The sequence below is a fragment of the Pteronotus mesoamericanus genome, unplaced genomic scaffold, assembly GCF_021234165.1.
Source record: "Pteronotus mesoamericanus isolate MK-2021 breed Mesoamerican mustached bat unplaced genomic scaffold, CSHL_Meso_final scaffold_85, whole genome shotgun sequence".
NCBI classification, from domain to species: domain Eukaryota; kingdom Metazoa; phylum Chordata; class Mammalia; order Chiroptera; family Mormoopidae; genus Pteronotus; species Pteronotus mesoamericanus.
Window position 1 is genome coordinate 30,433,528 of NW_026555329.1, and position 17,751 is coordinate 30,451,278.

A 17,751-nucleotide genomic window follows, 5' to 3' on the forward strand; every position below is an offset into this window, starting at 1 on the left:
TGGATAAAAGCAGAACACTTTTCAAATCAAATAGGAAGAATCAAGTGTGAAATTAGGCAGGAGGTAGAATAAACTATTTTTTTTCCCTTTGGGTATTTACCAAGTATGTTGATGCTATAAAAGGTGAGTAGCTGGTAGAAGTTGAGGTTTAGTGACACTATTTTTACTGCTGAACAAGTTGATAGGAGAAAATGTAGATAACATAAACTAATCTCCGTTATATCTTTGACATCTAGCAGGACAATTAGGTATAGTCTTCTACTTGAAAGAAAACAATCATTTTAGATAACTCAGGAGTGCTAGTGAAGTTCAGAGCCTGTTCAATGAAGCCAAACATTAAATTTTTTTCCTACTGAGTTAATTTTTAATCCAAATAGATTTTTTTCAATGTTCTACAGTCTTTTTATCATAGTCTTCTCTCTTCTTTCCTTTATCTCCTCAACTTTCCCCTATTCTCTATCAAGTCCTATAGCTCATAACATGGTCCTTTAAAGAAATGTTCTTGCAATCATGGAAACTCTAGGCAAGGTCCTTGAAGGCAAGTAGCAGTGCCTTACTTTTTTTGCTTGAAGACATTTTAAATGTTTCATACGTTTTCAAGTGGAGCATCGCAAAAGCTGTATCAGCTTTGCCATTGCTAGTATTTTATTTCTCTTAACAAAGATATCCTTTACTCTAATGACATCCTACCACTCACCATGGATGACAAAGAGAAGAAACAAAAATGAGAAGAGGAGCATTTCAAGATTAAGACATTCACATGTTTCCTAAGAACCCTATGGTAAATTAAGAACACATTTTCTTCAGTATTTATTAGTCATATTCTATTCCATCACATGTGTATATTTTCCTAATAAAAGTTATCATGTGTTATCATTTCATCTCCATTTAAGAACAAATTATTTAAAGGCTCTCTTTAATATCAGATATTTTCCAATAGCTATTAAAATTAAAGAAAATTTGTTAATATAGCTACAATATTCTCTCATTGAACCTATGAGTAGAGTGAGGAAATGGACTAAATAAATAAAATTCCTTACCCCTTAGTTTGGGCCAGTAAAAATACATTGTTAAGCCATCAGGTAACTCAAGTCTCTAGGAAGGCTATACATGGAAAGAAAGAGAAGCAGTAAGAGACTTACACATGTGTTTGGAATTAACAGTGTACTTTTTGCATTGAAGTATGAAACCAATGTACAAGGTAATATGTCCCATGGCTATGGCATTAAGATTTAAATAACAAAAAATATATGTGATTATCAGTTTCACCATTTTTTAAACTAGTTTTATATTGGGCAAATTATTCAACTTTCTGAGATTTATTTCTTTTATTGGTAAAACAGGAAAAAATGGCCAGGGTAATTGTGAAGACTAAATGAGAAAATATATGTAAACTACACTGCATTAGATCGTGTATTGGGTTGACCAAAAAGTTTGTTTAGTTTTTTCTGTATGATGGCTGTAGTAGTGCTTAGTTATCTTTAATTTTATTTGAAACAATTTTGTTAGATTGCATTGTGACAGCTGTCATATCAGTATGCATTTTAAAAAAACTTGATCAAAACTGGTGAATTTTTGTGTAGCCATTTAAATATTGAAGATAGAAGAGAATATGCAACATTTTTCGGTTTTTTTGCTCTATTATTTCAAGAAAGGTAAAAACACAACTGAAACACAAAAAAAGATTTGTGCAATGAATGGAGAAGGTGCTGTGACTGATCAAACATGTCAAAAGAGCTATATGAAGTTTCTTGGTATATTTTGGCCAAATAATTCTTTGCTGTGGGGCTGTCTTATGCATTGGGAGAAGTTTAGCAACACCCTTGGCCTCCACCCACTATTAGAAGCCAATAGCAGGAGATACTCGACATACTCAAAACACCCAAATCAATAAAGTTATTGGTGAAAATGAAAAATGTATCTTTTATTTTATGGAAAAAATTAAACAGACATTTTGGAAAATCCAATACATAATAAATAAGTACTACATAAATATGACTATTATCTGAGAAATCTTTGAGGAAACAAAATAGATACCAGGTTACAACAAAATCAAATGAAAGTAACAGTGTATGTAAATACAGAAGCTGTTGGTTAAAAAAGCAGTTGCTCTGTCATAGATGTTTTGAGAAGGAACTTCACTGGTAGTTTTCATTTAGCCTTGTCCAGTGGAGAGGAGATTAAGATATGAACTGTTTAGTCAGGAGGCTGCTACCTGTTTTATGTGGAGGTAAATACGTTTGATTTTCCTAAAGCAATTCCAGTACACATTGGATGATCTCCTTGTCATTCCCAAATACAAACTGGTGTCAGCAGAGTTGTCTGAGGTGCTTTTAAAATGCAATTTCCATGCCCCACCTGAATCTCCAGAGAATAGCTAGATAATTTACATGTTTAGCATGCTCCCTAACTAATCCAGATGTGCATTCAGATAGGTGATACTCTCTGTTCTGATTTTGTGCTTATCACTTTGAATTATGGTTTGGTTCCCCATGCCACTCTCCTGGGCAGTGTTTTTAGTGTCCAGTTCAACTGTATTTAACTGTACTACTTGTTGTAAATGTATAATTGTCATTCTGGCTTATTCAGAGTGTATTGTGAGCTGGGTAAATATATTTGCTATAAACCGCTTCTGGTGTGTTGATCAAATAAAGTTTATACACTTCCCAATTGTGAATATCAGATAAGTCCCTTAGAGGACTGTCAAACTGTGATGCCCTTTAGTAAGGAACATACCTGACAGACTCAGTCACACCACAGCGGCCCCCTTTTCAAAGATCAAGGGTGCTGGTCCCAGCGACTCGACGCCCTGTGTTCATAGACACACATTGTGCTTTCAGTGGTTGGAGTCACCAATTATTAGTTTACAGGGCTGACCCATGCATTATGAGTACTGTACTACATTTGTGACTGTTTCTGTCACAAAATATTGCAAGGGAATTTCAGAAAGGAAGGCCCTTGGATGAATATTACAGGATTTGCTGTCTTCTCTTTGACCCTAAAAGTAGTTTTTGTGTGGTGACAGAGTCATCAGCCGAGTAGTGGAACTCTGTTCTACAGGCTTAGCTTTGCTGCATCAGGTCTTGGTGATCTGGTGAGAGCCTCCAGATATGAATTGCCTTACTTAGGAGAAAAAGAGGAATTCTTTCTTTCACTTGCTTTTCTTGTTCAACAAAGGACTCAAGACCATTAAATAATACTTAAAAATAATCCTGCTGCATCAGCAAGCAATCCTTGCGCTGTCAGCACAAGGCTTTGGATGGGCCACATGATTGTATAGACTGGTGGGGTAAATCTGGAGTGTTACACTGACCACTGTAGGCAAGTCTCATGGTTTATCTTCGCTCCTTAATCCCCAGGAGACTAGCTTTATATTGAGGACAGTATCACTTGCTTCACTTTTTATTTGAAAAAGGCCATTGTTTGGTGTTTAATTAAAACCAGACTCTTTTAAGCATGGCAAAACAAACTCCAGAAAGAATCAAAATGTAAAGATTATACCATTGTGAATATATTTTTGTCATAAACCCTTGCTAAGTTCCCTAAATTAACTTCGTTATTTCTGGTTTGACCACAAATGAAGCTGAACTTACCCCACCCAGTGCTTACTTTCTGAAGGGTCAGGTCTCAGTCCTACATTGTCCCATTCCTGTAGAAGAATCTGTTTTTTGAAAGTCTAAGAAGGACTCTTTCGTGAGCATATAAGGTGCCTATCAGCAGACTGCCAATAATCCCAAAGCAGTATAGCTAGCTGGGCTTCTAAAATGTCTTTTCCCTTTAAAACGTGCTCTAAAGTTCAGTTTAATATATTTGAGAAATGTCCCAAGCAGAACAATTTTTCCCTTGGATTTATGCTCTTCTAAGTGAAAACTGAGTGGAGGTTGCTATAAACCAGCTGATAGGAAAGTGAGATGATGCCTCCTCCCCACTGTGCAGTGAAGTGTACCGAGTAAACCTGGTCCCTGCTTCACCGTCTCTAGGGTTGGCAGCTTCAGGCTTGACGGCTAGAGCAAGGCACAGGAGGCCATGAGTGAACCCTAACCTAACTCTATGCTTTTACACTGATGTGCACCCAGTTTGTATTTGTAAACTGTGATTTCATTCGAAGAAAAGACAAGCTTTTCAAAACAGTGCTTTTTCATCTTTCAGCCCTAAGAAGGATTGGGGGTGGGGGTGGGGGTTGTGTGTGTGTGTGTGTGTGTGTGTGTGTGTGTGTGTGTGTTGCATACATGTTCATGCCCTTAACCTCCTCCTTGTTCCTAGGCCAAAGCCAAGCTTGGGAGGGGTGCCTAACAGTTTCACTAGGCCATGTGTTCAGTCTCCTCATGGGCTGCCTCAGTTATTGCTGCTAACAATCATTGAGAAAGGTGTCATTAGGCCTATCTCACAGGTAAGGTAAAGGGAAATGATATGACTTGCCCTGGAAGCTGAGCTGGTGTTTGCCTAATACTGGCCAACTCCAGTGCTTATATTCTTTATCTCCAAACACAGTAAAGACCAAGCCTCTGAAATTAATAAATACTATATAAAACGAATTCTGTGTGTCAAATACAAGAATAAAGGAAATTAATTTTTTCCCTTCAAGTTTGTTGGTGCCAGAGAATATGGTAGGATGATTGCAAACAATTTGTACAATATCTTAATGATAGAAATCACAACACAAAGCATGATTATTTTTCTTAGAATGTGAATGAATAGGGAAAAAATATTACTAATTTTCAGATTAAGAAACATCCACTTATACATCTTATTGATCAAACATGGAAATGTCACTAAAAAGTTCATAGGTTTAGCAAAACTGGGGCAGAATTTCTTAAAATGGAAAATATGCATATGTATCACTCCATATTAAAATATTTATTTAAATTTCAATTGAGAACAGATGCAGTTTACAATTCCTCTATGTATAAAATGTACTTAGTGCCCAAATGCATTATTATATTGTCAAAGAAAAGAGATATGTTTATAACATGCAAGTTGTAAATCTTTAAAACTATTTCTGGTGTTGAATTATTTTTGTTATAATTAATAATCTTAATCTTTATGATTCTAATCATCATCAAAATTGAAGCTATGTTAAAAATTCTATTTACAACTTGATTTGCAACAGTATTATAACCATCTAGTTATTTCTATTGTACCCACAAAAGCAGGCACCTAGGCGTTTCCCCCTGCATCTTCATTGATGATGGAGCTGAAATGCTACTTAAATATACATCAGGTGGTAACTGGGAAAGGAAAGGTTCTGCCTGTGGTAAGCTGATAGAGTGGTCAGGCCCAGCATCAGTTTTACTGCTTTATCTTCCAAGAACATGGAGCTGTCTATAAATTTGTTTGAGATTCAAGACATCTGATAACTCTATTTTAAAATAATCTTGCCTTAAAATACAATTTTTTTCTGTTTGAAAAAAATTAAATCTTTATAACATCAAGGGATACTAAATTCCATAGTGTTTTATTCCCAGAATGGCTTGATTTCTTAATTTCATTATTGAATCTACTAGTGAAGTCATCCCATATTGCAAAACATTTATGATTCTCTCATTAAAAGGTAATAGAAGATGGAATTTTAAAGCTATCATCTAGTAATAGTACTTACCAAATGCTCTAAGCACATTGCCTAGTTTAAAGGTCACAAGAGCCCAGTAAGAGAAATAGTATTATCCCAAGTTTACATTGAGAGAATGGAATTTCAGAGATCGCAAAAATTAAGAAGACTGACATCAATGTGAATTGCCCAAGGCCACCGAGGCAGAACTGGGACAAGAATATACATATATATATTTTAATTTTTGTTCAGTGTTTTCTTTCATACAGAATAGTAGAGTTGGTCTAAAATATTTAATTTTTTAAAAAATCAAGAAATTAGGAAATACTAACGACTGAATCAAGCCTAGAGATTAAAAATATATAACAATCACATTATAAACAGAACAATGTAAAATAAAATTCCCAAGGCTTAAGTACCAAAAAAAATCTTTGAAAATGCACCATATATAATGAAAGAGGAGAAAAAGAACAATAGAATCTTCATATTTTAGTGACATCTATTTATTTTACAGTAGTGACCTTTGAGGTTAAGAAGGTCACTGTTGTGATTGCACAATAGTGCAAAGGGCAGAACACTCATTTCTCATCGTTCCATCTTTTGGGTCTGTCTAGATGTTGAGAGATGATGATTAACAAGACTGTCTCCAACAATACACTAATGGCACTGCTTTCCAAATTTTGAAGCTGAAGATAATGACAATCAGAGAATTTCCAATAGAAGACAGAGGAGACACAGAAGAATTCAGGTATCACAGATTAGGGGCTGAAAAGTAGGAGTGGAGCATAAGGTGGCAAAGAGGCTGCTAGAACATTTCTTGAGGACTGAAAAGGACTTAACCTTGTCCTCTCCTTTCCCCATGATTTACTCTCTTTCTCAGTTTTACTGTTTGCCTCTTCCTTCTCCTCCTTCCATCCCACTTCCTCCAAGTGCAGCAGGAGAACTGTGGAAGACTATGGTTGCTAACAGCCTGGTGGTACCTGGGACACAGAGCATACTCTTTTCAGTCCTTTCTCCTGCTTTCACAGCTATCAATGCAGTGGTGTTCTTCTGCTCCCCACAGGTCTCTACATGGGAGAAGCAGAATGCTGGGCAGGTGGTGGGAGCTGCAGTAGGTTTGTTAGACATCAGTTGGATCATGTTACCCATGAGTTGGATAATGTAAGTGAAACCCTCTATGATAATCTGGGGTAAGTGCCATAGCTGGTTAGTGGAGGTAGCTATCAATAAATAACAGATGTAGATGTATACATTAGTCAGAAATTGCCATAAAATTTTTATATGTTACATGAATATCTTATATCAACTAAGAGATAATACAAAATTCAAACACAAAAAATATTTTTTTACTTATTGAATAACTGACTAATCAGGTACTATGTAGTAAGTATAAAGCATAACTAACATGGAAAGATTTAGATATTTTCTTTTGAGTTGGGAAAGGCCAAGGTTATTACCTCCAGCTTCCAGATAAAGAAACCAATGCACCAAGTGGCTGAGGCAGTTATCTGGGGTGTCTAGATAGTAAGTTTGAATAAATGAGCTTTCTTAATATGACACTTTATTTTTACTTATATTAAAATTGAAATCAGTTTAATTTTCTCAGTTTCCTGTGTGTTAATTTCTATGGCACTCATCCAAGTGTCATAGTGTCATAGAAACACATCTCAGGAGACATATACATGAGTACACATGTATATATTTGATCTTGCAGCAATTCTCCTAACTCATATTTCCAACCACTTATAAGGCTCTGCAACTGAACTTTCTTGCCACTACATTCAATCTGTCAAGTCCTAACTGCATCATGTCTCTCACAGATACTATTATTCTTTAGTCATCTGAAAGGACTCGAAATTTGAAGCCATCACTTACTCATTCTGCTCCTTCATCGTCTAATTGTGGTCTGTCCCCAAGAGTTATCATTCCTTCATCTTCGCCTCCCCTGTGTGATTCCCACAGCTACCTCACTACTCAGGGCTTTCATCACCTCAAACTTAAATTACAGAAAGAGCCTTCAGATGGCTCCCTTGCCTACACTCCATCATCTACTGCTCTGGCCTCAGATCAGTGGCTCATCGATATGCACAGCCACCAGCTAGTCAAAACACTTCTGAGATTCTCAGTCTTTCTAATCTTAAGACTTTTTTCTCCAATAGTCTAACATTTACTCTCAATTAGAGGGAGACCACAAGTCGCCTCATTTCGCTGCTCGAAAACTTCATTTTGAATAATTTTCTCTTCCATCCTTCCTACATCTCTTCTTTGTATTCAAACTGTAGCCATGCTGAAAGGCTCAGCTCAAAATCAATGCCCCCCTCTTCAATGATTAAGGGAGTTTTTAATGATTTCTCTATTTCCTGAATTCATATGATTTTCATCAGTATCACATGCTCTGGTCTTTTATTGTGCTTTAATGAATATAATATACTTATCTTACTGAAAAGACTGGAAATACTTACTGTGTAGATCTAATATCACTCGTACCTTTCGTAGCGTCAAAACAGTTGAAGGCACATAAAAGGGATATTTTACTAATTGACTTACTGATTCATTAAAAATGCATTATTAATATTTTTATAAGCAGATAGTAAAAGCTGACAAGTTATCCTTTAGTATCAAATATCTCAAAGAGGTTCATGATTTTCTTACATTTTATAGGTTTAATAAATTTGGCTTTTTCATGTACTTGAGCCCATCCTGAGCCCAATCTTCTGAATATTCTCCTGACAAGGAAAATATCAGATTCAAAAACACCTTTTACTTTGAGGACCAGAGATTTATATGCAGAATTATATACTGAAATGCTATGCTATTTCAAAATGTAAGTCTTATGCTTGAGCTTCATCCTCTTTTTAATTATCTTTTCCAAATTGAAATATCAGAATAGATGAGCATATGAATACATACACGTGCCTGGATTTCTGTTTGTGTGTTTTTTTAATGTCAGATATCCCTAGACTTAAATAGAAATACATCGCATTCAAGGTTTTTTCCCCCATTTCTGCCACTTATTAAAAATCTTTTCAAGCAAAGGCAGAAAAGAAACAAGTTCTTCTAGTAAAATGAAACTGCATAAAATCTCCAGCAGTTCAAAACTTGGCTTTCTGGACTTTTTCACGAATTACAACTGCAAGTTTAACAGCCAGCTTTTGGGACTTCAATGCACCAGATAGGGGATATTGTTCCATAGAATAATTGCTCCCCAGGGGAAAGGCATTTCGGTGACTTTCATGTTATAAGGCAGCACGAGCCAGTGGGTCATTAATCATTAGTGAGTGTCACTGAAGAGTTTAAATATAAAGAAAAGGATCCAATGACATTAAATATCAGCAGGGAAAAAGAATTGGGCAAATGTTCATGGTAATCTGACTTACTGACACTAAAGTTTCGTGTACCTGTACATATATGCAAATATCAGGTTTAAGAGAAATCTGATAAAAGAAACTTATAGACTAATTTATTCCATTGAATAAAAAATGTCTTCACAGATGATTATTCTGGGTTATGTGTAGAACAGCAGGATATACGAAAATGAGGCAATGCTTTAATAATCTGAAATAAAATTGTACCATCTCTATATTTGATTTGCTTTTAGAGTTTTGTTATTTATTTATTCATCTATTTAAGCATAAGAGAAACAACTTATGATAAAGGCAAATATGTAGGTAAAAATTAAAATTAGGTAAAAAATTAAAATAATGTAAAGATGCAGTGATAGAAAAAAAGAGAACATCATTATTTTTCCCCAAAATTTTAGCTTGAAGATAGCAACTAGAATTATGAGCTCTTTCTACTCCTAAACTTCCTAGCAGCTAAAAAAAGAAAAAAGAAAAAAAATGAATAAATTATTTCCTGGGAAACACAACACAATATTGGGAAACAAATTTTCTCTTAGCACTAATTTGCAGAAGTTTATCTCATAAGTGACATTATACAGCCTTGATTGTTAGTGTTCGGTTCCAAGCAGCAGAAACCACATTTGGGGAACTTGAGGACATTAATTGAAAAGATATTGAGGGTTCCCCCGAACCAAAGGAAAGGTTGAAACACCAGGCTTGGACCCAAGAGTAACCAGGCTTTTGGTGTCTTAGTACCTGAAACAGCCAGAGGGCAATAGCACTTCAATGAGTCCTACTTTCCTGCTGTCCCTGTGTCTATTACTGTAACACGGTGACCTGTGTCTCAGTGGAAGAAAGAATTTGATATTTTCTTCCAGGCACGATCACTCTAATGAGTTAGGCCGGCTCTTCATTGCCCTAGCTTCTGTAACTGTGACAGCCGGCTGAGATCCGGAAGTGCCTTCCTTCTCACTCAATCATTATATCCCCCGACCCATCCCTGCCGTGTCCATGGCTAGTAGACATTGTCAGATCCAGATAAATACCGTTAAGCAAACTATTCTGAGAGGAGAGGTACTATTAAACTGAAAGAAGACTGAAATTTAATGATCTGATGAGACCACATATCATTGTACCCAGAGACAGAATTTTTCCAGGAGGAAATGAAATACTTTAAATGTGAATCTTAGTTTTCTCTCTTCCACACCTCTACCCACCCCCATCCCCCACCCCCTTCCTGGGCCACAGTGCAGGAGAAAGGAGAAGGAGGAGGGAGTATCAACTTCAGGGAAGGAGAGATATAAAGAGTCATCCCTAAACAGGAAAAGTGTATCAGATTAAAAAAAAATACCTCCATATCTGTAAGCCTGCAAGAGAGTGGCTGAGCCTGGGTGACATGCAAGCCCATACAAGTGCTGTGCAGGGCAGCGAGAGCAAGGCTCTGATGTGAGAAAGCTCCAGGGGTCTCACTGGCTACCCTAGTGAAAAAAGAGGCATATGAAGTGACAGCCCCACCAAGGCCACACAAAGTGGGCGGGGCAATTTCCCAGATGGAAACTCAGTGTTCTCATAAAATATGGGAAAGGGATTGCTAGGCCATCAAGCTAAGTGGATCAATGCCCAACAAAGGTGGCAGTGGCAACAACTGTAGCAGTATCTTATCTGACATTTAGTGATTGTTTATTAGCTGCCAGGCACTGGTTTAAGTGCTTTACATTTGTACATCCTCATAATCTCTCTATGAAAACGATACACCATAATAACTGTACTTAATAAGTTGCCAAAGAGATCCAGATTGTCAGTGTTGGGATTAGGATTCAGACCTGACTTCAGGACTCATGTTCTTAATGCCTATGGACACCTTCAATAAGTTTTAAAATACATGCAGAATTCTCTTCATACAGCTGCTTCTCATAAAAATAAATGAAAATCAGAGATCCTTCTTGAATACACTGAGTGTATGATCAAATATATTTTGAAAATATATTAAATATATTATTACAAATATCTCTAGTACGAAGTTTATACCAAATATAAAGCAAAATAAATGAGGCTGTAAATGAAGATGAGTATTTTAGAAAAAAGAAATTTTTTTTAACACAAGAGAGTTCAAAATTGCTTTCTCTGTATATTTTGATAATTGTATCTGAACTAAACTAAATAGGTTTAACCTAAATAGGTGAAACTAAATAGGTGAAACTAAATAGGTTAATTTAATTTATATATTTACTGTTTGTATATTTTATAAAATGAAATAATCGGTAATCTATTGCCAATAATTATATAAAAACTCGTATATTCCCCAATATAAAAGAAAAAGGTCTTGTCACTGATACCTAAATTTTACACCAGCCCCATTCCCTAGATGAAAATTGTTTGAGGTGTAATTTCTTAAAATACCCTCACTCACAAACAGCAGGCAGATTCTTGGACAGCTATGACATATTTCTGGTTCAGATTTAGAGTCAAACAGAGAATGAAACGTTGAAGAAATATATCCTTCTACTTTACCCCAATTTTTGTCACTATTCTGTATCCTTAGTTTCATATAAAAGAGTGATTTTGTTTTAACTTGATAGAGGTTACAAGACATGGGAAAATTTGATAATCACTCTAAATCTTCTTTCTCTCCTTCTCTGAGAAAAAAAATTATATACGAGGGGGGACTCAAAAAACCTGGAACTTATTTATAAAATATTGTGTAGTTATTTTTACATGTTTAAACTTCAGTCACCTTCAAAGTACTCTCCATTTGATGCAATACACCTACTGAGATGTTTTATCCACTGCTCTAAACAGTTTTTGAACTCCTCAATTTTGATGCCTTCTAGTGCTTCTAACATTTTTTGTTTCACCTTTTCCATATAGGTGAAACATTTCCCTTTGAGGACTTTTTTTATCCGGAGAAACAAACAAACAAAAAAAAATAAGTCACTCGGGGCGAGATCCGGTGGATGGGGAGGGTGGAGCCCTGGAGTCATTCCATTTTTTGTCAAAAACTGCTGAACACTCAGTGCAGTGTGGGCAGGTGTGCTCATAAATCATCCAATCATGAAATGGGCAACCACACTGAGTCTTCAAAAAATTCACTGAGGCCTGAACGTAGCCTCTGACAACAACACCAGCTGGTGCACTGAGACAGATGGGTTCCTAGAACACTCACCTAGCAGGGAAGCCTGTATTACAAGGGTCACGCCCTCCGGAAGATAATTCCAGTTTTTCTTGGTCCCACCTCATACAGATACCTGCACATACACATGTACTTCCCATAAGTCAATAAATGATTTGGGCAGTTCATTTTACAATAAAACCATTTAAGTGACAACGGTTGTATGATAAGACCTTTTATTTTTATTTTAGTATAAAATTAAAAATATTTAGTTTTTTAATTTGGAAACTGACGTACATAAATGTGTACTAGGAAATAAGCCAAGAAATAAACAGGAATGTCTTCATATGCAATGATGTCCATAATATATAATATAATAACATAACAATATAATATATATAATTAATATATTATAATATGATATAAGATAAAGTACACATACTATATATTACATATGACATATATAATATATAAAATCATATATTACTTTCTGACAAATTTGAATTGTTTTTTTTTGCACAATTGAGGTGTTGTAGTGAATTTTTATTATTTTGAGCACCTTTTAAAAAAGGAATTTCTGAGTACTGGAAAGACTGCATTTTAGGGGTACTTTTCAAATTTTAAAATACTAACACTCAGTATGAAATGGGTGAGAGTAAGGTAGATTAAATTGAGACTTGATTTTACTAATTTTTATCAGAATCCTCATTCATCTTCACATACCCTCAATGCTCTTACAGGCTTTGGTCCTCTCTATGATTAAAAATGATGAAGTATCCATATACGCTTGCATGGGGGACACACAGGCGTTATCATTTTCTCATGTCCGCAATAAACACTGAGTCTCTGATCTTGAAATTCCCTCCATATTTTCTGCACCCAAACCACCTCACTTACAAAGTGGCTTTCCTTTAGCTACTCAAACCAGCATTTCTCCCTCTTAATCAATCTTAATTTTTTTCTTTTGCTTAACGCTTGCAACAAATCATTTGTTAGATATTTAATGATAAAAGAATCAAGATGAGCATAGAAAGTAGATTTTCCTGAGAAAATATTTTATAGGGATTTATTCTGCTATACTTGGGGAAGATACAAGGTGGGGTCTGATATATTTGTACTTTGGAGTGACCCTAACTTTAAATGTGTTGGTATCACTATTACATTTAATTAGAAATTTGTTCTGTGGAGAAATGAATGTCCCAAGAACATGCTTTAAGTTCCCGCAGGAAGAGGAAGGCTCCTTGCTTGAGCAAAGCCCTGTCTGCATTTATAGGTATACCAGGAGCATTTTCAATTGCCTCATTTTAAAAAAAGAGTAGGCAACCAAAGATGACTAGAAAGTTGCACAGAAGCAACGTTATTGTAAGAAAACATGGTAAACATTAAGAAGGGTAAAACTGACCTAAGAAGAAAGAGTGGACGTAGGTCCAGGAATAACCATATAATTTGCGGGGCCCCGTAAAAATAAATACGGGTCCTGTTGTTCAATAATTATTAACAGGTGCAGGGGGTGGCTGAGCAGACGAGGGGATATTGCGGCTGCAAAACTCCCTCCAGCTAGGAGTGTAGGGGTCTCAACCCCATGCAGGGATCCCCAACCCAGAGCAACAGAGACAGGAAGAAGAGCCCATATAGCATCTGGCAGTGAAAATCAGCGAGGATTGTGTGCCTGGGAGACCCAGACACCGCCTTCCCAGGAACTAGCACCTCTAATGCCATAGCACCAGCCTGGGGAGTGTGCTGCCTGATCTCTGACTGCTGGCGAGCCCACTTTGCCTTCTGCAGGACCTGCAAAGAGGTCTGCTGGCCACACATACCAAGTACTCTGGGAGCCCTCTTTTTTGGGGGGAGGCTCTTGATGAAGATTTGAACAGTGACTAAACTGTGTAGCTTTGGAAAGAGCCAATCTCTCCCTCCTTGAATGTATAGATGGTGCCCCTTCCCCCACCTGCTGAATCACTTGGCCAGCCCCATCCTGCTGAGCTGAGCTGAGCTGAGCTGAGCTGTGCAGAGGGGCCAGAGTGCCATGCAGAGCTGTGACTTTCAGAGCGTGTCTCCCATAGAAGATTTTATCCAGGGACCATATGGGTGGGTTCTGGGCTGTGTGCTGGGGTGGGGATGGGGCACTCCTATCTCCCCTGCAAGCTCTGCAGGAAAGGGGAAGAAGTGTCCATGCCCCTCCTACAGGCTTGAGGGCTTGCAGGCACCACTCCCAATGGGAGACTGTTTAGACCAGTCCTTCCACACCCGGGATACCTCACCCCACTGGGCTCAGTTCCATGGAGGGAAGGGAGAGTGGCTCAGAGCTGGGACATTCAAAGTGGGAGACCCTTGGAGACTATTGTCTGGGACCAGGATGAAGTACTTAGCCCCCTCCTGTGAACTGGGCTGGCATCACCCCAAGTGGGGGACTCTTTGTCCCCTGAGCCTGGGGCAGCTGAGCTTGTTCCTGCGGAGGGAAAGGCTGGCTACACCCAATCTGAATGTGCAGTGAGCTCCTCCAAGGAGAACAAGAGTGGGAGACTCTGGCAAAGACTGAGTGGTTTGGCTTTGGAGCAGGGGCCACTTTCCCCTCATTGAGCACCTGACTGCATGATCCCCGAGTAAAGGACCCACTAGCCCTGTCCTCCTGACCCTGGTTGACCCTCCAACCACCCCACCAAGCTAATAACTTGTAAAAGTCCTTATGATTTGTGGCTAGCCTGGGCGCACTCTACAGTCTTTCTTTGGAAGGCTCTGGAGGAAGGTCAGGCAACCTCAAAGGGAGGCAGAGTAGCAGATAGGTGGAGGTGGACCTCACAGAGCCTAGGTCCTTTTACAGATCTGTCCCTAGCTCTAAGCCAACCCTTATATGCAGATCAGCCCTTTCCACACATGTCCAGTAGATGCAGCCACAATGAACAACATAGTTGCTCCAAACAGGTAGCCCAAGGCTGGTTACACACAATGTCTGACATTGACCTGTACTTGAACCTTGCCCAAGTGTACCCAGAACCAACAAAACCAATGGTGGGCTTCAGACCACACCAGAGCTCGACACAACTAGCCGCACAGTGGCACACCAAAATGGGGATTCTGGCAGCCACCAAACCTTGCTAGGAACAACTCTGCCAAGGGGCACAGCCCCTGCACAGCATCTCAAACATGGGGATTGAAGTTTACCCTTATAGTCAGCCAGCCTGAAGGGTTAGCTCCATGCACAAAAGGGCCAATAGCATTTAAGACTCAACTACAACAAGAGGGTATACATAATCCACAAGGAACATTCTGGGAACACAAAGCTCAAATGATCTGGAATATTGTACCACTGAGTCCAACCAGACACTTTCATCATAATGCCATAAAAACAAGTTTGGGATTCATAGAAGCTCTACCTAAGACACAAAGACAACATGGGAATACAAAGAAATATGCCCCAAATGGAAGAAAAAGAGAAATCCTCAGAAAATAATGAAATGAAGTAGCAGCAACAGAAAAACCAGATTCAGAGTTTAAACAGTGATAATAAAGATGATCAAAGACCTTAAGGAAAGAATAGATGATTTCAGTGAGAATGTAAACAAAGAAATAGTAAGCATTAAAAAGGACATGAAAACTATGAAAAAGAAGCAGTCAGCACTAAAGAATACAATATCTGAAATGAAGAATACACCAGAAGGAATCAACAGCAGGTTAGATGAAGCAGAGAATCTAGTCAGAGATTCAGAGAACAAGACAACAGTAAGCCCCATAGCAGAGCATTAAAAAGAAAGAGCCCCAGTGACAGCAGCTTCCTGGTCCCCGTCGTCGCAACAATGGCTGAAGAACAACCACAGGTCAAACTGTTTGTGAAGGCTGGCAGTGATGGGGCCAAGATTGGGAACTGCCCCTTCTCCCAGACACTATTCATGGTCTTCTGGCTCAAGGGAGTCACTTTCAAGGTCACCACTGTTGACACCAAGAGGCCAGACGAGACGGTGCAGAAGCTGTGCCCAGAAGGGCAGCTCCCATTTCTGCTCTATGGCACCAAAGTGCACACAGACACCACCAAGATCGAGGAATTTCTAGAGGCAGAGCTGTGCCCTCCCAGGAATCCCAAGCTGGCAGCTCTGAACCTTGAATCAAACACAGCTGGCCTGGACATATTTGCCAAATTTTCTGCCTATATCAAGAATTCAAACCCAGCACTCAATGATAATCTGGAGAAGGGGCTCTTGAAAGCTCTGAAAGTTTTAGACAATTACTTGACATCCCCCCTCCCAGAAGAAGTGGATGAGACCAGTGCTGAAGATGAGGGCATCTTTCAGAGGAAGTTTTTGAATGGAAAGGAGCTCACTCTTGCTGACTGCAACCTGTTGCCAAAGCTGCACATAATACAGATGGTATGTAAGAAGTACCGTGGATTCTCCATCCCTGAGGTATTCCAGGGGGTGCATCGGTATTTACGCAATGCCTATGCGAGGGAAGAGTTTGCTTCCACCTGTCCGGACGATGAAGAAATCGAGCTGGCCTACGAGCAAGTGGCCAAGGCTCTCAAATAAGCTTATCCTGGGGCTCCATCACGCCCCCTCCATTTTTCTCCACGAAGACCCCCAAGTGGTTTCCAGTGGACACACTCCAGTGGCTATCCAGTGGACACACTCCAAAATATCCAGTGAGAAGTGAATTATAGAGCAGGACTGCCTGGGGGATGAGGGGAAGGAATGGGGGATCTGGGTGAGATTTTTATTGTGGGTGGGATGGATAGAACAATGTATTTCAGTAATAAAACACAGAATGAAAAAAAAAAGAGACTTTTTTTTAAATGAAAAAAGTCTAAGGGATCTTTGGGACAATATCCAGTGTAACAAAATCTGACTTATATGGGTAGCAGAAGAAGAGAGTGAGCAAGAGATAGAGAACCTGTTTGAAGAAATAATGGCTGAAACCTTCCCTAACCTTGTAATGGAAAAAGTCACACAAATTCAGGAAGTACAAAGAGTCCCAATTAAGATGATGAAACAGGGGCCCATACCAAGACAAATCACAGTTAAATCAGCAAAGGTCAAAGACAACAGGAGAGTCATCATGTCAGGGAAGGAGCAACAGTTAGTTGCCTACAAGGTAATTCTCCTAAGGTTATCAACTGATTTCTCAACAGATACACATAAGACCAGAAGCAATTGGCATGAAATGTTCTAAGTGATGAAAAACAAGGTTCTGCAACCAAGACTCTCTATCCAGCAAGACCCTCATTTAAAATTGAAAGCAAAATAAAATGATTCCTAGACCAAAAAAAAGGTTAAAGGAGTTCATTACCACGAAACCAATATTTCAAGAAATGTCAAAGGGCCTGCTTTAAGGAAAAGAAATCGAGAGAGAGGGTGGAACATAGGCATAAAGGGAAAAAAAGGCAATAAATAAGTACCTAACAATAATAACCATAAATGTAAGTGGATTAAATGCTCCAATCAAAAGAATATAGTAGCTGAACAGATACAAAAACATGACACATATACATGCTGTCTACAAGAGAGACATATCAGAACAAAAGATAGACACAGACTGAAAGTGAAGGAATGGAAAAAAAAATTCTATGCAAATGAATATTAAAAAAATAGCTGGAGTAGCAATATTTATATCTAACAAATAGTCTTCAAAACAAAGGCTATAACAAGAGACAAAGAAAGTCACTGCATAGTACAAAAGGGATTGATCCAGCAAGATGAGTAAACTCATGTAAAACACATATGCACCCAACATAGGAGCACCTACATAGATAAAGAAAATCTTGG

General features: G+C 38.3%; 1 protein-coding gene across 1 annotated transcript; it reads left to right on the forward strand.

The window, feature by feature from the left end:
• Nucleotides 1-15,789: 15,789 nt before the first annotated feature.
• On the forward strand, nucleotides 15,790-16,518 carry LOC129062827 (chloride intracellular channel protein 1-like). Its single transcript, XM_054563860.1, has one exon. It carries the CDS (start codon nucleotides 15,793-15,795, stop codon nucleotides 16,516-16,518), a length of 726 nt encoding a protein of 241 aa, XP_054419835.1. The 5' UTR covers nucleotides 15,790-15,792.
• Nucleotides 16,519-17,751: the final 1,233 nt, after the last annotated feature.